The 24,820-nt window shown below is 43.5% G+C and overlaps 1 protein-coding gene across 1 annotated transcript; it reads left to right on the top strand.

Moving 5' to 3' along the window:
* Positions 1-1,732: 1,732 nt before the first annotated feature.
* Positions 1,733-7,977, top strand: LOC122653860 (UDP-xylose transporter 1-like). Its single transcript, XM_043847811.1, has 8 exons — positions 1,733-1,778; positions 5,011-5,152; positions 5,649-5,833; positions 5,914-5,981; positions 6,082-6,214; positions 6,776-6,937; positions 7,048-7,320; positions 7,739-7,977. Exons 2-8 carry the CDS (start codon positions 5,032-5,034, stop codon positions 7,841-7,843), a joined length of 1,047 nt encoding a protein of 348 aa, XP_043703746.1. The 5' UTR covers positions 1,733-1,778; positions 5,011-5,031; the 3' UTR covers positions 7,844-7,977.
* The last annotated feature ends 16,843 nt before the right edge of the window (positions 7,978-24,820 follow it).

Genomic DNA, 24,820 nt, shown 5'->3' with positions numbered 1-24,820 from the left:
TTTATAAAGAAATGTTTATCGTATTATGTCACCTTCCTAACTTCTTTGGTAAGTATCATTTGTCTTTCCATATGGACACCTATAATGGAGTTGGTAAATAGGGAAAGTTTTGTATGGAGAAAAATTATATTCTAGGTCCATAATACCCTTTTTGTCCTTCTCTCTCTCTCTCTCTCTCTCTCTCTCTCTCTCTCTCTCTCTCTCCTGCCTGTTCCTGGTATAGTGATATCTATAGGTTTACTAAGAAAAAAGATGGTAAACTATCAACCACTTCTTCAACTCAAAAATGATGAATTAATTAAACCACTTCTTGATTATGATGTTTAAAGTCACTGAAATACCCCATTTGGACTGTATGGAACTTTGTTTTCTTAAAAGAAGAAAAAGTAAAATATTAGGGTTGTGTTTGATATGTATTTTCGAAATAGATTCTGATCTAGACGTATTCTTAAACCCCTTTTTTTTTGTTATATTTTCTTGCTTTAGATTGTGTTATAGACCTAGAAATATGTATTCCAAGAATACATACCAAACACAACTTAGAATAGGTACTCCAAATCATAAATTAATGTGTAGTAGGCTGTAGAGGCCAAACGGTAGTGAATTGTGAATTAGTATTCAACTTATTATGTGTTTCATCATCTGACGTTTGTGTCTGGTTTTGTTGTCCAAGGCTTTTTGGCCATATATAGTAGAATAGGTGGGGTTTCTTGTTTCTACTACATGCTTTATGTGTATATTGGCATCTCCCATACCATACTAATATGCAGGCACAATTTTAGGAATTGGTATCGGATTGGCTAATACAGTACAAATATAATTTATGTTCTTTTGAAAAAATCGTGTTTGATCTGGAATCAGGCCGATATAGCCCGAAACAGTATCGATTTCATTATTGGCAATGACCAATGCCATCACCCATACCATGAACTAAATCCTTATATGCAAGGGCCTACATGGTCAAGGAAGAGAGAAAGTGAAAGTGTTTCAACGAGCAGAGAGAGGTGTGTACTACCAAACCATATATAATATACTGTTTTACCTAGACATAGTTGGGGTTTTATTGACTTTATATTGTTTTGTTACAAGAGCAAAATAAAAATAGGATTAAGTTTTCCTTCACCCAGTTAGTGACCTCTTCACCAATGATGCTGTCAGGTTATGATTGGAGTTTGGGTTCATCATTAATTCCGATCCTATTTATTTATGATCTGAAATACCCTTCTCCGGTCCAATCAAATAGTCAAATATGATGGATGAAGACACTATTTCTTCAACATATGTGTAGAGAAACTGAATCCAAAAAAAAATAAATGAATAAAAAAAGATGAAAGTATCAGACTACCCTCCTAAGTTGTACTTGCGAGAGTTGTGACTAAAGTGGAGGACAAGAGGACATATTGGAGACAGTAGAATAGAATCCTGGGCATTAATGTAATTTGAGATATAATATTGGCCAGTTTCCACTATATTACTAGAAGTGCATGCACACCCCCTTCCCGTGCAGGAAAAAAGAAAAAGAAATACAGAGAAAATGGACGGCTGAACCTCTCAAATACTCATCCTCCTCCTCATCCTCTACACCACCAACCTCTCTACATAAACAATCCAAAATTAAAGCCCATCACACCCAACTTTGCTTTCTCCAGCAACCCAAACCCCCCTTTTCTCTCTCTCTCTCTCTCTCTTTCTCTTCAAAACAAACATTGATCAGGTCTGTCTTTCTTGGAGTTCCAGGTGCTCTAGCTCCCCAACCAACCAGTAATCAGTACTACAAGGTTCCTCTCTCTCTCTCTCTCTCTCTCTGTGTCTCTCTCTGTCTCTCTCTGTATCTGAAATACTATGTTGTGGATAATTATTCAGAAACTTCTATTGAGTTCTGTTAAGAAGTTTTGTTTCTGGGTTTTCGATCCATTTCTGCTTCTGCTTCGGCTGTGGCTCTATATTCATTAATTATTGTAAAGAAGTTTAATTAACATGGGTTTTCTTTTCCTGCTCATTACCAGGTTATAGATTTTAATTTGCAAGATTCTTAATAATTTGATTGTGAAGTGTGAATTGGATTAATATTTCAATTCTCAGCCACTACTACTAGCTAGAGCCTTTAATTTCATCTTTTTTCAGGTAAAATTAACCCTTTTTTCTCTTCATAATCAAATACTACTAGTGTTCCTGAAGATATATTTATGTAGCTAGAGATGACAATTATATATTTCTAATTAATTAATACTCTCATAGCTAATAATACTAACGGTGGGAGACATAAAATATATGTATATATATATATATATAGTAGCTATATATAATTGCTGTATTAGCCATTAAAAAATTGAAACCTAACCGTGGGGGACATTAATCCCTTTGTATATTATATTTTCCATAAACATTTTCATTCAAGAAAAAAATTAAAAAAAAATAGGAAAGTGTTCTTTTTAATTAATCTAGATATAATACTTAAATATATTTTATGGTAAGAGATCTCTACTTGATCGCATGGTCACTACACAAGCGTCTGAGTATCTACCCAGGGTGCAGAGGCGTCATCTCACGGTGCCCTGTGAGAGGGCATAGGAAACACCACCAAGTAGAGATCTTTTTCCCATATATTTATTAACTACTCCTAATTAAATTTTCTGTATTATTCCTTAGTATATTAAACCTAGCTAACCGTGAGGGACATCGCTACCTTTGTAAATCAAATCCTCCACAAACATTTTTGTTCAAGAAAAATTCTTTCCAATCTACATAATATATTTGTGCACACACACACACATAATTCTAATCAACTCTATTTAGAATTGTATTTGTTACAAGTCCTACACCATGTTTGTCTTTCCTTATCATATTTCTTAAAGTCATTTAAGGGTTATTAATTCTTTGGGGCGTTGTTCTCCATGCCGCAGCCCAGACTGCGCCCAGGCACATGGGGGTGGGTGCTAATGACCACCCTGCCCCCTGCACAAGTTGTCCATGTGCCTGGGCGCAGCCTGTGCTGCGGCACAGAGAACATTCTTCCTAATTCTTTTTATTAATTTTTTTAAATTAGACCCAACTACTATTAGGTGGTACATCATTAGAGAAAGGAGGATTTGCAAATGATAAGAAAATAATGCATAATATTTCGTTCTAATATAATATGCAATATTTTTATAGTAAATCATATCTTTTCGAAACAATTAATAATAAGAAGTATATATAATGGTATTTATTTATGCACTACACAACAAATTAGATTTCCTTGGAAGTTCATTTATTATTCAAGGGATTTTCTTATTCATACCTTGTAAGGGGTCAAATAATTTGTAATCTTACTATTTTTTATCCTTTAAGTATAATATACTTTTTGGAAAAGGTTCTAGGATACATTAGCACTTCTCCTCACATGAAATGTCCTCACTAGCCTTCAACGTATGATACTGCATCTCATAAGTGGGCTTCTCTATGTTGCTTGCTCAAAGAATTCTTTCCTATTCTAATGAGGGTAAATCCTGTCATTTTTTATGTGTATTTGGAAAACATGCAAAACATTGACATATTTTGATAATAACATATGATAAGTTACTTTCAAGTTTCAAGTTATTTTTAAAACTCTTTTTAACCTTTTTACTTAAAAGAAGTCAAGTTTCTATAGAGGTTTCATTTAGACAACCCTATTGTTCAATGATACCATTAGTATATTAATTTATCCTTAATTAAAGGATTGAGTATACACTCCTACTACTATTACTATTACTCTATTAGTCTATTATAAACTGAAAAAAATAAACCTAGATAGTACTTACCATCATACTTCTAAGTTATTACCTAGGATTTTTTTCTTTCTTTTTCCAAATCTTAAGTCATAATATAATTTTTTTTTTTTTTTTTTGGTAATTATTAATATTAAGCCTTATATTAGATGATTGAAGGCACATCAAAGTCACAAAGAGCCATAGTCTAATGTAATTGGATGCATATTGATTAATAATTCAAGTCAACTTAGTTCGTTGAGTTATGAACAACAACAACAACAATAATAATAATACTATACATGGATTTTATTATGATCATGTATGGTTTTTTATTTTATTTTTTTGATACCTCTTAAGGTGTTAAATAATTTGTGATCTTACTTTTTTGCCCTTGTAGTATACTATTTTCTTTTTCAATACCAGTATATCCTATCATTTGACATGTATATTTGGAAAATATGCATGTTAGACTGTTAGTGATATCTTTTGATAACGACATAACGACAAATCACTTACAAATTATTTTAAAAAAATATTTGTTACCCCTAATTTAAAAGAATAAGAATAAATCACGGACCAATTAAAAGAAAGCGTCAAGTTCTAAATATACTTGCAGAGATGTCGTTTAGACAGACCCATCATGTATTATTTATAGGTGCAAGGCAAGGATTAAATACTTTGAATTGAGTAAGGATCTGTCCCTATTATCTCTGATTTGATTATGATTTGATTCATTCGGTCAAAAACAGCCTAACTCAGTCAAACTCAGTAAGTGAAGAATCGGAATTAATTAGGGTCAGCATCGGTCAACTCCGAGTCATATCAGTACCCGATCCACCGATTTTTGAAACCATATTGCAAGGTCGTTTATCATATGGACCCACCCTTGTCTATCTGTCCATCAACCTTATCTCTCTGTCCAAGTCCTGCCAGTTGCAAGGGAGCATGAACTTGTGGCAAAATATTAAATGTCACAGAATCAATCTGATGCTTTGTTTCTCCAAATGGTTAATCATCTTAAATTAAAAATATTTAAACTTGGATGAAAAGTGCCATTATAACAGAATGGATAATGCCATTACCAGTAGTTGGATTATTTAAAAGCATGATCTTGGAAGGAAGCTGGAAAGGAAGAAGATAAAATGTTAATTTGCAGGGGAAATTAATTTCTAGATCTTATTCATAATTTTGGTATTGTATCATTACTCTTTTAATTTCTTAATTGATCATGTCTTATCATCTCTTCCCTCAATAGTTTTTCCTTCTGTTCTGTTTACAGATTTTAGAAAGTTTCAAAACAATGGGGGAAAATCATGGCTTTCAATTGGGTGTTATTGGTGCTCTTTCACTTTCAGTGGCTTCATCAGTATCCATTGTCATCTGCAACAAAGCTTTGATGAGTCATCTTGGCTTTCAATTTGGTAAATTCTCTTTCTTCCTCTGTTTTTTTTTTTTTTTTTTCTCTCCCCTTCCCTGAAAATTTTTTATCTTTTGATCTACAGAATGAAATAATTGTGTGATCTTACAAAGATGAAATGAACCCATTAAAAAAATTTTATTGCCTGAGAGATATACAGTTGATCTGTAAGGATTTGATTGAAAAAGAAAACAAGATCGTTTACACAGTACTATTTGTTTACTACATAAAGTCCCAGAATCCCCTTTTATTAAAATTGCAGAGTTGAGCAGCATCAAAACTCCATACATTGTTCCTCAGAATATATCTATTGATTTGAAGAACTTTATCTCTGCAAAAACAAATCTTCTGGCTATTTCTACTTCCTAGAATACATTTATTTTTCTCCAATCAGCTCTATTCAAAGTCATACTTGAATAAATAGTAGTGTTGTGTGTTGTTTTTGAACCTCCATCATCTTCTAAGGGTTCTCAAATTAAGTTGAGCTTTCCAAATTGCAGCTACAACATTAACAAGTTGGCATCTGATGGTTACATTCTGCACTCTTTATGTCGCGCAACGATTCAATGTCTTTGAGACCAAATCGATCGATAAGAAGACGGTGATGCTTTTCGGCATTCTAAATGGGATTTCAATTGGACTGCTTAATTTAAGCCTTGGTTTCAATTCCATTGGTTTCTACCAGGTTATCATCTTCTCTGGTTCAAAATTTTCAAAATTAAAATGTAAAAGTGTATTCTTTGATGTTTGAGTATTGATGTGCAGATGACAAAGCTAGCAATCATACCCTTCACTGTATTACTTGAGACTGTGTTCCTGAAAAAGCAATTCAGGTGAAGTTTATGACTTTTTTTTTTTGTTTATGTAAAGCTATTCAGTAAGATCTGATTGCCTTGCAAGCTAACAACAACCCTCTAAGTTTTGGTTTTGCAGTGGGAAGATAAAGTTATCTCTTCTCTTGTTACTGGTTGGAGTTGGCATTGCATCCATAACTGATCTCCAACTCAATCTTGTGGGATCCATTCTCTCTCTTTTGGCCATTGCAACCACCTGTGTTGGTCAAATTGTATCCTTTCATTTTCTCCTCGTTAAAATATAGAAATTATTTACTTATTGAACCAAGTTAATTCTCAGACCGGATCAGCTCCCCGTATGTGAAGGCTCATGAGAAAATTATCCCCTCCAATACCCTGCCCAGCCCCCAGTTCCCCAATGCCTCTAATTAAGAGAGGGAGGGGGGGGGGGGGGAATGACCACCCTACCTCTCTGCTTAAACACTCTGCCCGGGTGAGGTCCACCCCCCCTTATTAGACGCACTAGGGAACTGGGCTGGGCAGGGACCTAGAGGTGATAATTTTTCCATGATGACATGTGTCATTTTGCTTCCACAAATGTCTTTCTAAACACTTTTAATGGCAGTATAGAGGGGTATTTGTGGAAGCAAAATGACACATTATCAAAACCGATAAAGGGTTGAATCGGTCTATTTCAGTCGGACCGACTGATTCGGGCTGGAAATTGACAATCCTACCCCTATATACATTTTATATACAAAATTGCTTCTAATTGAAAAGAGAAACAAAAGAAAAGGGGTTTCATCTTTAACCAAGTGGATCAAATAATGCAGCTGACAAACACAATACAGAAGAGATTGAATGTCTCATCAACACAGTTGCTGTACCAGTCAGCCCCATTTCAAGCTGCCATATTATTTGTCTCAGGTCCCCTTGTAGATCAATGCCTCACCAACCAAAATGTCTTTGCCTTCTATTACTCCCCTCTTGTCCTGGTATATATTTATATATTCTCCATCACTTTTTACACATTTTTTTCTTCTTTATTTCATGTTAAATCATATTAATCTTCTCTGATCATGAATTATATATTCTATAAATGCAGGCATTCATCATCCTTTCATGCTTGATTTCTGTCTCTGTGAACTTCAGTACCTTCTTAGTGATCGGAAAGACGTCGCCGGTGACATACCAAGTGTTGGGTCATCTGAAGACATGCCTTGTGCTCACCTTCGGCTATACATTGCTCCGTGACCCCTTTACACAGAGGAACATCCTTGGTATCTTAATTGCCATTTTTGGGATGGGCTTGTACTCTTACTTCTGTACCATTGAGAACAAGAAGAAACAGGTCCCTGATCCCTTGACAGTGTCACAGGTACATCTCTCTCTCTGTCTAGGGGGTGTGGATCGGTCGGTTCGGTTTAGGGTGGGCTGAATAGGTTTTAGGAATTTACTGGACCAAGCTGAAGCCGAACCGTTAAGGTGAAGTTCGCTCCGGCTTCAATTGGTTACGGTTTTGGTCCGGTTCGATTCTGTGTTTTTAATTAGATTTTTCCGGTTTTTTTTTTTAATCAATTTTTTTGGGGTTCGGTTTTCAGTTTCAAAAAACAAAATCAAACCGAAACCAAATCATTGAGAGTTTGGTTTGGTTCGATTTCCGGTCACTTTTTCGGTCTCGGCTGGAATTTGACCTCTCTCCCCCCTCCAAAAATCCCCCAGTTACATATATACACTATTTATGTAGAGGATGTTTTGTATGAAGAGATTCTTTAATTTGATGTTATTTGTTTCAGATCAAAGAAAAGGAGAATATACCCCTTTTGGCAACTAAGAACATGGGGGCTGAAGACAAAGAAGCTCAAGAAGTTGGGAAATCTGCCAAGGACTCTCTGGTGTAGAAATTATATATATATTTATTAAGAAGGCCTAGCTAGGAGTTCATCTCATTGTTTGATTGAGTGTAAATGATTTTCATTCTTTTAAATAAAATCTGTCGATATGATCCATCCATTTATTGTTCCTTCATTCCTCATCTTTGTTATCAACCCCCACTTGGCAACAATGGATAGTAGAGAGAGAAATAGGCTTTTCGAGTAGGGGTGTCAACCGGTCGGGCTCAGTCGGGCCTAGCCAGGTCTCACGGTGCTAAAAGCCTGCATCCTGATCGCCCCTTTAAGTTTTCGGGCCGGGCCTGGTTGGGTTAGGTCAGGTTTCGGTCTATAATTGGGCTGCTATAATCGGGCCATAACGGGGATGTGGGCATGTTTAACTCTAAACGGGCCTTACTCGGGCTCTAAACGGTGTAGCCACGAAGGGCTAAAAAAAAAATCCAAAAATGAGAAGCACCATTCAAGCTGTCCATTTCGACCCATTTCATCTTGATCAAGTCAATTTTGAATATAATGAGCTTATTAAAATGAAGTGGCTAATGTGAAGGCTGGACATACAAATTACTCATATTTATGTGCCTGCAGGTGAGTAATAGTTGTATATACGTTTCTGTTGTAGCATAAGTATAGTAGTGCAGCAGCAACAATAGTTGTGCACATACCATGATGGTGTCAAATTCTACTATGTCCCTGTTGCGTCAAGAAATCGTTCAGGGGTCCCTCGAGTGCCATAACCTGCAAAAGGATCAGAGTGACAAAGGAGAACCGGTGTGGTTCCGGCCTAGGACTCTCCGATGCCTAAGTTAGATCTCTCTGAGCAAACAGATGAATGATAGAATTCAAGATGGGTTGATGGGGTAGAATACCTTCTTATTTATGGTGGAGTGTGGCGGTGTGGAGAGTCCCAGTTGATGACGAGTAACCCTCGTAGTAGATAGGCGTTCCTAGGTAGTAGGATTCTTCTCTTGGTTGGTTGCTCCCCTACGGGAGATAGAGTCCCGGTAGGGTGGATGTTCCTGGTAGATAAGATAGACATTTATACGTCTTAGTGTGTTGGATAAGGTCCTTGGTGCTTGAGTCCATCTGGGACTATGTTCCTGGTAGACGGTACCCTGTACCCATGAGATGATGTATATCTTGTTGTTGGCGATATTAGTCTGCGTGTAGTACCCATAGTCCGAAATCTCGCGAGATCTCGCCGAGATTCTCGGTTTTTCAATTTCCCGAGTCGAGATGGCCTACGAAACTTAAAATGTCAATATCTCTCCGAGATCTCAGTTTGACATAGGAAAATGCCCATCTAGGTCCTATATATGAGTGCCAGATCTCGAGATCTTGCTGGAAATTCTTGGTATACAGACACCTATCTATGCCAGGAACCAAGACAGAGAAGACAGACACTTTTTTCTTTTTTTTTTCTTTTTTTTTTTTTACCCCGAATATTCTATGGGACCCGGGGGTGGCCCCTAAGCTTTATTAATTAAAAAGACCAATCAAAACATACACGGGGGGGGACATATCCTCCTTACCCCAACCCAAGGGTACAAAATGACTCTCCACTCCACTCACTCTCACCCACCCTTACAACGTTTTTTTTTTTTTTTGAAATCTCAAGACTAAACATGAAGAGGAAATCAACCTTACTTTCTTAAAACCGCAATTCCCAACTTAACCTCCCAAAGGATTTTACTGAGCTCTCTTGGGATTGCATGTTCCTCGTGATAGACGATAGAGGCAGAGGTTTGGCAAGCATGGTTAGCCAGATGATCTGCTGCCCTGTTACTTTCCCTATACGCAAAATTTACACAAGCCCTAGTAATTGTGCAGTTCTGGCTGATTTCCTTGAAGAGGTACCAGCCCTTCCAGTGTGAATTTCCTTTTTTTTACAATTAAATCTAGCATGGCCGAATCAATATTTACTACCACTTCAGTCAGCCCTAGAGTGACACACCATTTGAGGCCATCCCGCAATGCCCTCAACTCTGCTACGGAGTTGGTGCATTCCCCGTAAAAATTTGCAAATGCCAGTTTCATCCTCCCTTCCTTATCCCTTATGATTCCTCCCCCTCCTCCCATTCTAGGGTTTCCTTTGCAAGCGCCATCTACATTAAGCTTAACTGAAACAAACGGGGGGCACCAATAGATAGGTTTAGGGCGTCTAACCTTGTCTGCATTACTTTTAAGCCCAAAACATTCAAGAATCAGCCTGCTTCTTACATTCGCTGTGTGCTTCAGTTTGGTTGGAAAACAAAGACCACTTACCCATCTTTTAATTGCTAGAATTATTGTTCCCGAGGTTTGCGTTCCTTCTTCATGTCTGCGGCAATTTCTTTCACGCCCGAGTTCCCAAATAATCAAGGAGGGAGTGATACCCATTATGAAGCCATGGAGCATACTATAACTCGCCATATCCTGCCATTGGCGCAACCTGCTCCTAATGTCCTGAGTTTGCATCAAAACAACATCAAAAATCATGGCAAAGTGAGCCCATACCTTTCGAGCCAGAACTCCCTCCACCAGACAGTGATTCATCGATTCTATGTTTGGTCTGCCACAGCAAACACATTTAGAGGCCAGCGGGATGCCCAACAGCATCAGCGCATCATCAGTTGGAATGCTTCCATTTACCACCTGCCAGGTAAAGAAACCAATTTTAGTTGGCAAGGTCTGGTTCCAAATCCACCTGGCATAAGGAACCAAGGGGGAGCGAACTCTCAATTCATTCCAGGTTGCCTTTGCCGAAAATAACCCATCACTAACCAGGATCCATATCAGCTTATCGTCCTCATCTGTGAACAAAATGTTCCAATTGGCAATGGTGTTCCTAATTTCCATGTTGTCAATTCTATTCAACACATTCATGTCCCATTCCCCATTCTGCATGGCTGCTTCTTTAACTGTGATTGTAGAGTCGACCTGCAGGGCATTATCCACCATATCAATTAGAGGGAATTCACCAACCCAATTATCAAGCCAAAAGCTTACATTTCTATTGCCAATCAGCCACCTTGAGTGAGCAATAATGAACTCTTTCCTGGCAAAGGTGTTCCTCCAAGATTTCGACCCTATTCTCCCTTGATCACTGAGAATCCAATGGACATTTTAAAAAAATTTTGCCTTGAAAAAGCTGCTCCACAGCGTACGCTCGGTCAGGATGCGCCATAAACCTTTTAGTCTTAAGGAAAGCCCTATGTCCTCCAGCCTTCTTATTCCCAGCCCTCCCTCCTCCACCGGTTTGCACACTTTTGACCAGCTAACCCAATGATGGCGTTTCCCCCATTTCGAATGTCGCCAAAGAAAATCAGCAAACATACCAGAAAGGGCCCTTGTTACTATTTTTGGTAATTCAAGTGTTGAGATCACATGTAAAGGCATTGAAGACAAGATGTGCTTTATTAGAGTGAGCCTCCCCCCTGACGAGAGAAGCTTGCCCTTCCAGCCTGCCAATTTCGCCCTAACCTTTCCAAGGAGATTATCAAAATAACATGTTTTGAGTCTTCCAGCAAACAGAGGTGCCCCCAAGTAAGTAAGAGGGAGGCTTTTCCTTGGGAAACCAGTCACACTTCCAACCAACGCTGCTCTAGCTTCCGAAGCTTTAGTACTGATAGCAAAACAGCTCTTTTGCTTGTTAACCTGCTGTCCAGAGTACCTCTCATACCTATCTATCAAGCCGAGAACCTGCTTGAGCGATCTTTTAAGGCCCTTTGTAAAAATTATCGTGTCATCTGCAAACAAAGAATGGGACACTCCCGGACACCTCTAGAGAGTTGGAAGTAAGCAGCCCTACCTTCCATAAACAGATTTTTCAAACCTCTATTTAGCACCTCTTTTGCAATGATGAACAGAGCTGGCGAGAGCGGGTCCCCCTGTCTCAGTCCCCTTGTGGATTTAAAGAAACCGGTGGGCTGACCCTCCCACACAATAGAGAACCAACAATTCTCCATGATTTTTTTAATTAAAGAGATCCATACCTTAGAGAATCCAAATCTTTCCAAAACAGCATATAGAAAGGTCCATTCGAGGCGATCATAAGCTTTGGCCATGTCTAGCTTCAAAATCACATTCCCTCCTCTCGTAGATCTATTTAGGTCCTGCATCACCTCTTGCACCAAGGCTATGTTATCATGTATGCTTCTGCCTTAGACAAAAGCCCCTTGTTCCTCCGCAATCAGCTCCGGTAGCAACATAGCGAGTCTTGTAGTGAAAATTTTTGCAATAATCTTGAAGGAAAAATTACAAAGACTTATTGGTCTGAGATCAGCCATGGACTCCGGCTGTCCTTTTTTGGAATTAGGACTAGATTGGCAGATGTATAGCTTTTCGGCAGGGATCCCCCATTGAAAAAATCTTTTACCGCCGCCCAGGTGTCCTCACCTACAATCTCCCAACATGAAGTAAAAAAATACCCTGAGAAACCATCTGGGCCGGGGGCACTGTCACCAGATAAATCAAACACTGCCTTTTTCAGTTCTTCCAAGTTAGGTGTCATGATGAGGCTTGAGTTATTTTCTGCTGTTACCACCTAAGGGACATAAAGTAACAGAGACTCATCCACCTCACACCCCTGTGATGTGAAGAGGTTGGTAAAGTGCCTCACAGCCTCTCCCTTTATATCGTCCTGCTCTTCCAGCCACACCCCCTCTGCAGATTTGATTCTGCTAATTGCAGCCTTCGCTCTTCGAACCTGGACCATCGAGTGGAAAATTTTGGTATTTCGATCTCCCTCCTTCAACCAAGTTATCCTTGACTTCTGTCTCCAAAATATCTCGTCCTGCAACAGTACCCCCTGAGCCTTTCCTGTGCCTCCTGCAACAGAGCCTTGTTGTGAGAATCAGGCGAAAGGTCATGAGCTGCCTCAACCCTGTAGACTTCATCTTCCACGTCCCTAACATTTTGGTGTACGTTTCCAAACACCTCCTTATTCCATGTACGCAAGGCTGCACACAGATTCTTCAACTTCAGGTGGAGCACCAAGCACGGAGGCCCCTCCACCTAATTTCCCCATATTTCTTTCACCTTCTCCTGAAAACCAGGGTGATGCAACCACATCTGCTGAAACTTAAAAGGGGATGCAGAGGGACCAAGTCCTGCGAGAGAAAAACTGAGCAAAATAGGGGAGTGATCTGAACAATCCCTATTGAAATTACTGACCTGAGTTCTGTGGTAAGCTGCCATCCAGGCAGTGTTGACCAAAAACCTGTCCAGCCTGGCCAAGATTCTTGAGCTCCCCTCCTGCTTATTTGTCCACGTGTACATATTGCCCACATATCCCACATCCAACAGTGCAGACCAATTTAAACAATCTCCAAATTCTTGGAGAGATTGGGAGCACGCCGGCCTACCCCATACTTTCTATGAAGGTGACAGGACCGCATTAAAATCTTCCCCCACAGCCCAGGAGATGGAGCAGGAACTAGAGAAAGATTTCAACTTTGTCCAGAGCTCCCTCCTAACCGATAACTGACAATCTCCATGAACAAACGTGTAGTAACAATGGAACAAAGAAGCTGCATCCACGCACTCAACGGTAATGTACTGCTGAGTAGCTTCGATTACCACAACTTGGACATCCGCCTTCCAAAACACCCACAGCCTATCCCCAAACTCCTCTCCGTTGGAACACACACCATCCATTCCTTCTCTCCTCATGATTTTTGCAGCCTTTACAATGCCTGCTTTTGGTTCCACCAACCCTACCAGCTTAACCTTGTGATTAGCCACTAAAGCCTTCAACCGCCTTGACGTAGGCTTATTTCCAATCCCTCGCGCATTCTAAAAAATGCAATTCATTTAGAAACACACTTGGAAGCTCTTTTAGGATCCATAGATCTAATAAAGGGTCGCTGCCTCCCCTGTGCCTGCTTTGAGCCCATCTGGGTTTTCTTGCTTTCTTCCTTCCTCCTCGTTGAATTCCAAAGCCACGGGCACCTCAAGACTCACCCTTGAATGCACAAGCCTTTCCCGAGGAATTACACTCACAAGCCTTTCCACTCGGCTATAGCTTCTTCACCCAGAGCCACGGGCAGCCCCTCTGCTCAGCCATGATCACATGTGTCGAGGGGGCTAAGCCTTCTCCTTTGGTTCCCAAAATGACATTCATGCCCTCAGTCATGTTTTCCACAGGCACTATAGCCTTCTCCATTGCGCAGGGACCCAAACCAGCCCCATCCATCATCGAAGCACCATCATCCACTATTATCGCATGTGGCAACTCACGAACTACCGCCATGCTTGTCTTCTCCCCATTGTCAAATGACACCTACTGCCTTTCTTGTCCCTTCAAGCCACCCTCCTCATGGCCAGCGCCCAAAGCCTGGCTCGCACCCCGCGTCATCCAGCGCTACGCGAGAGCCCAACGACCATCCCTCCTTCGTCCCACCTATGCCGAATGCCACGATGTCTCTGTCCCTTCCACAATCGAGCGCTTCTCCTGCTGAACCTCTGGCCTAAGCGATCTCTCATCAATGCCTGGCCCCCCCACCTTGCCTCCGTCTCACCCGGATCCTCCTTAGAAGCCAGCTTCTTCTCTAACGATCTTCTGCACACCTCCTTGGAATGCCCCAACTTTGAGCACATAGAGCAATAACTTAGCAGGCCTTCATAAAGAATCCTCTGATAGAAACCCTCTCCTTCGCAACCTATCCACATCTTGGCTGGAGGTTGATCCTAAGATTGAGCTCCACACAAACCCTAGCATCCACTGTGCGTGAGCAGTTCGTCGTTGCACCATCAACACAAAGATCCCTTCCTATCATCCCTGCTATCGATAGCAACATGTTTCCTTGGTAGAGGTTCACGGCGAGTCCTGGGAGAGACACCCACACCGGAGCAATAGGCGACGGCTTAAACCCTAACGTCCACTTCATGAATCGGAATAGAAACCCTTGGATATAAACCTGCGTCTTCATCCAAACCCTAACAAAGTCCTCCTGGGAAGCAAACCTGATCAGCACATGCCTTGGATCGAGGGAAGACACCACCACATCCCCCTGAACGAACAGCGCCTTCTGCAGATGAGTTTTGATATCAAACAAAGATGGGTGACCATAGCTACACTTTGCAATGAGCGCTGATTTAAAAACCTTCTCTGACAGTGCTATTTCCTCCTTGCTGAAGAAAACTGCAGGGGTGCCAAAGAACGAGGATGGCTTCTTCAGCTCGACGTCCACCTTTTCAAACCCTAGAGCAGGGCTGCTTGAAACAGCAGAGGCATACGAGCGAACCCCTACCGGCAGCAGAACCCCTCCATGAGGATTTTCCATGAAATGAACACCCAACCCTAGCAGAATGCTAACGTGCACCTCCAGAGCCCTTGCTGCTAACGTGCACATGAGAAGACAGACACTTATTTATGCCTAATATCATTTAAGTAAATGCTTTTGTATTTACTTAAGATATTGTTCATAAATAAGCAAATAACCCCCCATATGAATCCAATAAAAATAGTTAAAAAGTCAAATTCCAAAAGGAAAAAAAGTCAACCCCCCAGTTCAAGAACAAAAACTGGATTTTCGACGATAGGTATAATTTTCAACTTTCTAATGCTGGGGTTTTTCTCAAATCTAAAAATTTGATAAATCTTATTATGGTAAAACATTGCTAAAAACCAAAAGTGCGGTAAAATATTTATTTGTTTTGATGTCCAAAAAATTATTTTCATTCAGAGCAATTTTGACAACATTCGCGCACACCGAATTAAGTTTGACAGGTACATAACTCTTTCAATATAAATCAGATTTTAGCAATCTTAGACTTGTTGGAAAGCTATGTTTTGAAGGCTTTCCAACAAGTCCAAGATTGCTTAAATCTAATTTATATTGAAGGAGTTATTTATCGGTCAAACTTAATTCGGTGTGCACGAATGTTGTCAAAATCACTCTGAATGAAAAAATATTTTTGGACATCAAAACAAATGAATATTTTACTGCACTTTTGGTTTTTAGCAATGTTTTACCATATTAAGATTTATAGAATTTTTAGATTTGAGAAAAACCCCAGCATTAGAAAGTTGAAAATTACACCTACCGCCGAAAATCCAGTTTTTGTTCTTGAACTGGGGGGTTGATTTTTTTTTCTTTTGGAATTTTATTTTTTAACTATTTTTATTGGATTCAAATAGGGGGGTATTTGCTTATTTATGAATAATATCTTAAGTAAATTAAATGATATTAGGCATAAATAAGACTGTTTGTCCTGTGTCTGTCCTGGTTTCTAGAATAAGTAAGTGTCTATCCTATTTCTCACTAACTAAAACTCCTATTTGGACTTTGTTTTTGCAAAATATAATAGTGCCATTGTGTTTAAATGGCCTAAAATAGGTTGTATACCGATTTTCAGACCTAAAAGAGGTCTAAAACCCACCGAGATGGGCTTCCGTGTCGGGAAAAAAAATGCACAAAGTTGCCGAGATCTCGGCCCAACTCAGTTTTTTGCTGGGCCGAGATGGCTCCGAGACCCGAGTTTTTGAACCTTGGTAGTACCTGGACTTGGTCGTTGATGGTAGTAGCCTGTAGTACCTGGGCTTAGTCCTTGATGGTAGTAGCCTGTAGTACCTGGACTCGGTCCTTGATGGTAGTAGCCCGTAGTACCTGGACTTGGTCTGTTCCCATCCGGGTTACCAAGCAAGACGTAAGGTGGCCGGCCTTGGGATGGTCTCCCTGCTTGGGCCGAGACACATGGCGGCTCATGATTGGCCGATGTGATTTTGGGTTTATCATTTGCTCCCCACTCTCTTGGAACAGAGTGTTCAAGAGAGTAACTTTTCCATTTTTGTTTTGAAGCTTTGTCTCCCTTGCTCTCTTCTAGTTTCTTCTTTTCTTGGCTATTAGCCCTTGGCCTTCCTGGTGGCTTGTCCAGCCTTGCCCTACTTAGTGTTGCTTACTCTTGATCTTGATCATGTCCATGGTCTCGGTCACGAGCTTGTCGCCTCCTTACGCCCCATGCCTCGGTCTCCCGTTCTTTGCTCGTACCTCGGTCTATTTGTGCTCATCCGCGCCCGTTGGCACCGCTTGACTGTTCCCTCCCATTGGCGCCCGTCGACCACGGGCCTTGGCCGTGGCCAAAAACCCCTTTTTTTTTCCTTCTTCTCTCTTACTTTTTCTCCTTTTCTCTCTCTTCTTTAATTTTTTTTTTCCTTTTCTCTCTCTTACTTTTTCTCTCCTTTTTCTTCTTCTCCTTTGCTCTTGGACGGCGCCCATTGATGGATTTTTTTTTCACTCTCCCTTCTCTCTCTTCTCTCTCCTACCTTTGCTCTCACTCAAGAGTCCTCGCCCATGGCCTTTTGGACGTGGACCCTTGGCTGCCCCTTTGTTTTTTTTTTCAACACTTTCTTTCTTCTATCCATTCTCTCTCCAAGGGTCGATGCCCATGCCTTTTGGGTGTGGATCCTTGGCTCTGTTTTTTTTTTTTTTTTTTTTTTAAGAGTCGACGCCCATTCGATCCTGATCCGCACCCTTTGACGCCCATTCGATCCGAGCCTGGCGATACTCATCGATCGACGCTTGGTGACGCCCATTCAATCCGATTTGTGCCCTTTGATGCCTATTCGATCCGATCCGCATCTGGTGACGCCCATTTGATCGATGCCTGGTGACACCCATTCGATCCGATCCGCACCCTTTGATGCCCATTCGATCCACGCCTGGTGACGTCCATTTGATCCGATCCCCGCCCTTTGGCCTCGTTCGGCTCGATCCATGTCCAACGACGCTCATCCGATTTGCGCCTGGGCGACGTCCATCGATCTAAGCCCTTTAACGCCCGTTCGACGATCGGCGCCCATGACCCCTTGTTCAATCGAAGCCCGTGACCTCTCGTTCGATTCGATCCGCGCCTCGGTGGCGCTCGTTTGATGATCGACGCCCGTGACCTCTTATTCGATCGGCATCCGTGACCTCTCATTCGATCCAATTCGCCCTGGTATCGCTTATTCGACGATTCAAGCCCGCAATGCCTGTCATCTGGGATCTGTGCCTGGTATGGGTTCATTCTCTTCTCTTTCTGCTCTCTCTCTCTCTCTCTCTCTCTCTCTCTCTCTCTCTCTCTCTTTTGTATTGAGTCGAATTCGTGTTTGGTCATAGACACATCTTTACTCGAACCTTATCCTCAACCCCTCATGAACTTCCACCTCGAACCTCGAGCCTCGCCCATATCCATGGCCTATTGTCTACGGCTCTTCGTCGTGGCATTTTTTTTTGTTTGGTACCTTTCCTCCTGGGTTTGCTTGTTGGTTGTTGCAACTCACTTTCCACTCTCCTAGAGGTCGGTGGCTTGACGTTGGGGGACTACTACTCAAGTAAGTAGCCTTCCTTGCCACTGTCCATGACGTCTAGCGAATCTGACTCCGCTACTATTGTAGTTGGGTCTACGGATGGGCCCTCTTCAAGGTCGTCTTCTTCTGTAGACACTCTCCCCCCATTGCTTCCTCCCAGACCTACTTCTAGTGACGGGGAGGATACCATTAATAGTCCTAGCCTAGATGGTAGTCCTCCTAGAGATGATGCTAGGGTGGCTGGCACCCCCGGTCAAGGATCCCAATAGTAGGATGGGACGGTTCTCGAGCCTTTTGACTGTATCGGTCTTGGTGTCTTTTGGTTGATTGTACCACATACCTTCTGAGATTGTCCTTCACGCCCCTGGAGAGTCAATCGTGCCTTCTCCCACAGAGCGGATGAGGTCTGCCTTTATGAGGTTTCCTTCTCCTATAGGCTTCTTTCTGGATTTCTGTGGTTGGATCCACTCTCCTTTATGTAGTGCTCTTCGTCACTCGTATATGGCCCAATAGGCCTTGGTAGTCATTCAGCCTTAGTGGCCTTGAGCCTTGATAGTTCTCTGACTTTGGTGGTCTGTGGACGCTGGTGGTCCGTGAACCTTAGTGGCATTGTACCTCGGTGGTCTGCGAACCTTAGTGGCATCGTGCCTTGGGGGTCTGCGGACCTTGGTGGCTTTGCGCCTTGGTGGTTCGGAGACCTTGGTGGCATTACGCCTTAGTGGTCCGGAGATCTTGCTAGCATTCGTGCCTTGGTGGTCCAGAGACCTTGGTGGCATTCGTGCCTTGCTGGTCAGCGGACCTCGGTGGCATTGCCCCTTGGTGGTCAGTGGACCTTGGAGGTATTACGCTTTGGTGGTCAACAGACCTTGGTGGTATTGCCCCTTGGTGGTCAGCAGACCTTGGTAGCATTGTGCCTTGGTGGTCCACAGACTTTGATGGTATTACGCTTCGGTGGTCAGCGGACCTTGGTGGCATTGCATCGTGGTGGTCAGTGGACCTTGGTGGCATTGCACCTTGGTGGTCAATGGACCTTAGTGGCATTGCGCCTTGGTGGTCAGTAGACCTTAGTGGCATTACGCCTTAGTGGTCAACGGACCTTGGTGGCGTTGTGCCTTGGTGGTCCGTAGACCATGGTGTTGTGGAGGTGATCCGATCGATGAGTAGTAGGAGTAGACGAGTATATCCAAAATCAACTATTTGCTTCAAATAAAATTTCAAATTACCCTTGAAAACTATAATGCAATCTACTGTGTACCATGGCTAACATCTGAGTATGCTACTGCTATTGCTCTCTGTTACTGCTACTACTACTACTGGTAGTACTTCTTCAGGTGTTCTGAGTTTCAGGTACGGTCTACCTTCTTGCCCCCCTGAGTTTTCAAGCGGTAGGTCTCTGGACGTATCTGCTTGGAAACTATGTACGGTCCTTCCCAGTTGGCAGATAACTTTCCTTCCTTCCACGACTGTGATGCACTTGCCCTTCTTAGGACTAGGTCTCCCTGGTGGAATAGCCTTTCTCTTACTCTGGGGTTATAGTACTTGGTTGTTCATTGCTGATATGCCACGTTCCTTAGGAGTGCCTTCTCACGGACCTCATCTATGAAGTCCAGGTTCGCTCGCAGTCCGTCATTATATGTGCGCTCGTTGAAGTGTAGTACCCTATGGGACATGGCAAGGACCTCTACTGGTGTCAGTCCTCTGTGCCATATGCTAGGCAAAATGGGCTTTCTCCTGTGGGCGTCCTTACTGTGGTTCGGTATGCCCACAGGACACTTGGTAGTTCCTCGACCCACTTCCCTTTGACTCCTTCTAGCCTCTTCTTGATTCCATCTAACAAAGTTCTATTTGTTACTTCCACCTGACCATTGGCCTGTGGGTAGGCTACTGAAACAGGCCGATAATCAATGTTGTAGCTTTGGCAGAATGCTCTGAATTTGGGGCTGTTGAGCTATTTTCCATTGTTTGAGACTAGTATCCTTGGTCACAGACGAACTTCTCCTTTTCATTCTCTGTTATTTTGGCCAATGGCTTTGCCTCGACTTATTTGGTGAAGTAGTCTATGGCGTACCCGGAGTCCAGCGAGCAATGCTTCGTACTCTACTTCATCAGTGGATGCTGGGAAGGTGAATCGGAGAGCATACTGGATTCAAAATCCTTTGGGGCTGGTGAGTATAAAGCCAGCCCCACTTCCTGCTATGTTACTCGAACCATCCACGAACATCTCCCACGATCCTCGATCATGCTCCTCTGGTTCTTCTGCTTCTGGTTCAACTTCAGGTAGGGTGCATTCAGCGACGAAGTCTGCCGGAGCCTGGCCTTTAATGGCCATTTGAGGTTGGAACCTGATGTCAGGCTCACTCAACTCTACGGCCCAGGCGGTCAATCGTTTGGAGACGTCGAGTTTGTGCAGTGCCTTCTTCAATGGTAGGTCGGTGAGTACTATGATTGTGTGGGCTTGGAAGTATGGTTGGAGCTTCCTAGCCATGATCACCAACGAGTAGGCTAACTTCTTGATCCTTATGTACCTGGTCTCTGCATCAATCAAGACATGACTGACATAGTACATGGGTCTCTGTACCTTTGCTTCTTCCTTCAACAGTACTACGCTTATCACGACTGGGGTTGCAGCCAGGTAGATTTGTAGCTCTTCATTGGGTTCTGGTCGCCCGAGTAGTGGTGAGTTCTCTAAGTATTCCTTCAATTCTTCGAATGCTCTTTGGCACTCCTCCGTCCATGCAAAGTCTTTTGGACTTCGGAGGTTCTTCAATGTCTTGAAGAATGGTAGACATTTGTCCCCCGATTGCGACACGAACCTTGAAAGGGCGGCGATCCTTCCATTTAACCTCTGCACTTCTCTAACCGTCCGAGGTGGTGCCATTTCTTGAATGGCTTTGATCTTAGATGGGTTGGCTTCGATTCTGCATACTGAGACCATGAACCCTAGGAACTTCTCTGACGTTACTCTGAAGACGCACTTTGCAGGGTTTAGTCTCATCTGGATCCTTCTCAGTACCGTGAATGCTTCCTCCAGGTCGAAAAGGTGTTGGTGGGCTTGGACACTTTTCACGAGCGTGTCATCCACATACACCTCCATGTTACGCCCGATCTGCTCCTCGAACATCCTCTGGTAGGTGGTTCCTGCGTTCTTCAGTTCGAACGGTATGACACGATAGCAGTATTTCTCCTTGTCAATTCGGAATGCAATGTAGGACTCCTCATCCTCATGCATGAGGATCTGGTTGTATCCAGAGTAGGTGTCTATGAAGCTCAGGATCTCATGGCCGGCAGTTGCATCAATCAATAGGTCGATCCTGGGGAGAGGGTACTCATCCTTCGGGCATGCCCTGTTCAAGTCAGTATAGTCGACGCACACTCTCCACTTCCCAGTGGGCTTGGGTACCACGACTATATTGGCGAGCCAGGTAGGGAACTTCTCTTCTCTGATGAACCCCGATTGGCTCAACTTCTCGACCTCTTCTTTGATAGTTGCTTGTCGGTCTAGCGTACAATTCCGTCGCTTTTGTTGGACGGGCTTCTTGGTTAGGTCTACATGTAGCCTGTGCTCTGCTATGGATCTGGGTATGCCAGGCATGTCGACGATCGACCATGCAAAGACATCCATATTGGCTTGGAGGAGGTGTCCCAGTTCTTCTTTCTGTTCATCGTTCAACAATGAGCCAATCTGTACAACCTTGGAGGGGTCATCCTTGCTGAGTGGCCATGGGATGAGGTCCTCCACCGGCCTACCTCTCTTCTCTGTCTGTTCATCTCTTTGGTCGCTGACCAGGTTCTTCATGCATAGTGCCATTCCCCGGGTGTTACCATTATTCTTCTTGACAAAGTCTTCTGATCACCTCAGACCTCACCTTCTCCGTTGTTAGTGGGGAACTTCATCTTTAAGTGGAGTGGTGATACGACTCCTCTAAGGGCTATCAGAGATGGATGCCCTAAGAGGCCGTTGAATGACACCACGGTCCTGACGACCATAAAGTTTACCATGATGGTCACCTGTCGAAGGTGCTCTCCAAAGGTGATGGGTAGCTCTATAGTGCCTCTGCCCGATTGGTGGTAGGCTTCCAATGAGAGCACGTCCATAGACGCCCCTGTATCTATCAGCACCTGATGCACTGGTCGATTGGCTATCTCCACCTGCACTACTAAGGCGTCCTCATGTGGAAAGCTCACACCTTCCAAGTCTGCGTCCGAGAAGGAGATCACCGTCTCGGTCTTTGCTACCTTGCTTGGCTTCTCTGCTACTCCCACGAACCTAGCATGGGCTTTGGCCTTTTTGGTAGACTCTTGCCTCGGTCCTCCAAGTATGGTGAGGATAGGGGCTCCCTTGGTGCCGCTTGGCTCTGGTACATCTCTTCTTTCTTCTGTGCGGTCTCTCTCCCTATCTCGATCCACCTTCCTTTTTTCCCTTCTTGGTTCTTCTCTTTCTTGATCACAACCTTGGTCTCCTTGGCCCGAACGGCCGTCCCGCCTTCCTTTTATGTATTTGTTCAAACTCCCTATTCTTACAAGTTGCTCTATCTCCTTCTTCAGTTGATAGCACTCTTCTGTGTCGTGTCCGTTGTCCTTGTGGAAGAGACAGTACTTGTTGGGGTTGCGCTTCTCAGGTCCTACTATCATGGGTAGTGGCCAGTGGAGTAGGTCACGATCTTGGATTTGCATAAGGATCTGGGACCTGGTAGTGTTCAGGGGTGTGAACTCTGGACTGCTTGCTCGTTCACTTCTCTCTGGGCGACAATCGCTCCTTCCTGACGGGCGATCGCCCTTCTCCTATCAACGCTCGGTCCTCGACCTCTTACTTTCTTTACGGTCCTCCGGTGCTGACCTCTTGTTATCCTTGGGCTTGGCTTCGATCACCTTCTTCTGAGCTTGTAGTACCTCGGCCATGTTGGTGAACTCGTTACACCGCTCTAGGAGCTTCTTCATGGTCCTGGTCTCATGGCGTGCCAGGTCTTTGATCAAGTCAAGGTCCCTGATACCCCCAGCCAAGGCTGCACGTTGGGTCTGGTCATCCAAATCTCGGACCTCCAAGGATTCCTTAGTGAACCTGCTGACATATTCCCTGAGGGACTCCCCAGGGTTCTGTATCACATTCAATAGATTGATCGTGGTCTTCTTCTACTTGACATTGCTTTGGAAGCGGGTGACGAACTGCTCATATAATTCTACGAACGAACCTATCGACCTCGGTCGTAGTCTGGAGAACCATGCTGTAGCTGCACCCTTGAGGGATGCAGGGAATGCTCGACAGGAGACTACGTCCGATCCCCCATATAAGGTCATCATCCCATTGAAGCAGTTGATGTGATCATTAGGGTCCTTGGTTCCACTGTAGAGTTCGAAGGTGGGTAACCTGAACCTGGATGGCAGTGAGGCTGACATGATCTCTTCTGAGAACGGATGTTGTCCGGGGATCGAGTGTATCTCGCCCTTGGTCTGCTTCTTTAGTCCTTCCAACTTCTTGTCCAAATCTCAAAGTCTCTTATCTAGCTCTTCACCCTATGACTGTCCCTCACGTCTGGCTGGTCGTTCATTGCAACCTCATTCTCGTCCTCTCCTTAAAGTCCCCTCCCGCCTTTAATGTTGGCAGGATGGTGAAGGGTCACGTTGCGATGAACCTTGACGTGAACGCGAGGGGATTTCTTCTTGGTAGGTCTGGCTTTGTCCTGGTGTGTGACTCCCTCCGAGTTGACCTTGGAACATCGACCTCCTGATGGACCCTTCTGGGTTGGGTACCACGGATCGGTGTGATGGTGTTCTCCCATGGTCTGATCATACTAGAGGGTCCGCTGTTCTTTTGGGAGGTTGGGATGGCTCCCCCCATTGCCTGGTGTACCTCTCTGACCTATCACCCCTGGGAGGTGACCTCCTAGGGCTCTGCTCCTGTCGAGGATCTGTCCTACGACGGTGGGATGTTGCATACTGCCTCAGGTAGTTGCGAAAGAGTTGTTGGGCATGGAGGATCTGTCGCTGCAAGTCATTGATCTGACCTACAGTCGCTGGTGCATTGGGATCAGGTACTGGCTCCACGGCGGCTTCAATGGCTACTTCAGGGTTGAGGTCAATTACCCCAACTTGTTGGTTCTCGGCGATGTCCCTCTCCTGAGAGACATGGTCAGTGGCTCTGCGATGCGAGCTCTCTGGAGGAGGTGATCCGTTCCCCTCCCTCGCAGCATTGTTGGTGGAGGGAGCGGTCTTCTTGCCTCGTGGTGCCATTGAGTGTTTGAGGAAAACAAGCTAGTAGGTACGATGGCTAGCGTCGTTCCCACAGACGGCGCTAATCTATTGCGTTAGGAAATCGTACAGGGGTCCCTCGAGTGCCGTAACCTGCAAAAGGACCAGAGTGACAAAGGAGAACCGGTGTGGTTCTGGCTTAGGACTTGATGCGCACATTTATGTGTGAAATCTTAGGGCATAAAGCATACATTTTACCACATTGGATAGAGTTACTCGGTGCTTTCTTGTGCTTTTCAGGGTTTAGGTGAATTATTGTGAAAATGGAGGAGATGATGCTAAGGAGATGTTTTTAAGCTTTTTCAAGGTGTTAATAGTATGGATGCATAGCCCATCGAGTCAGCTTCGCAACGGTTCAAACGACACTTGATTCCGAGTTGAAACGAAGAAGTTATGGCCGTTTCCGTAACGACGCGCGAAAATGGTGTAAAGGGGGTTTATTTATAATTATTGACAGTCAGACGGGGACA

This window comes from Telopea speciosissima, chromosome 3, assembly GCF_018873765.1.
Source record: "Telopea speciosissima isolate NSW1024214 ecotype Mountain lineage chromosome 3, Tspe_v1, whole genome shotgun sequence".
In the NCBI taxonomy this organism is placed as follows: domain Eukaryota; kingdom Viridiplantae; phylum Streptophyta; class Magnoliopsida; order Proteales; family Proteaceae; genus Telopea; species Telopea speciosissima.
This window is presented reverse-complemented; position numbering and strand designations above follow the sequence as displayed.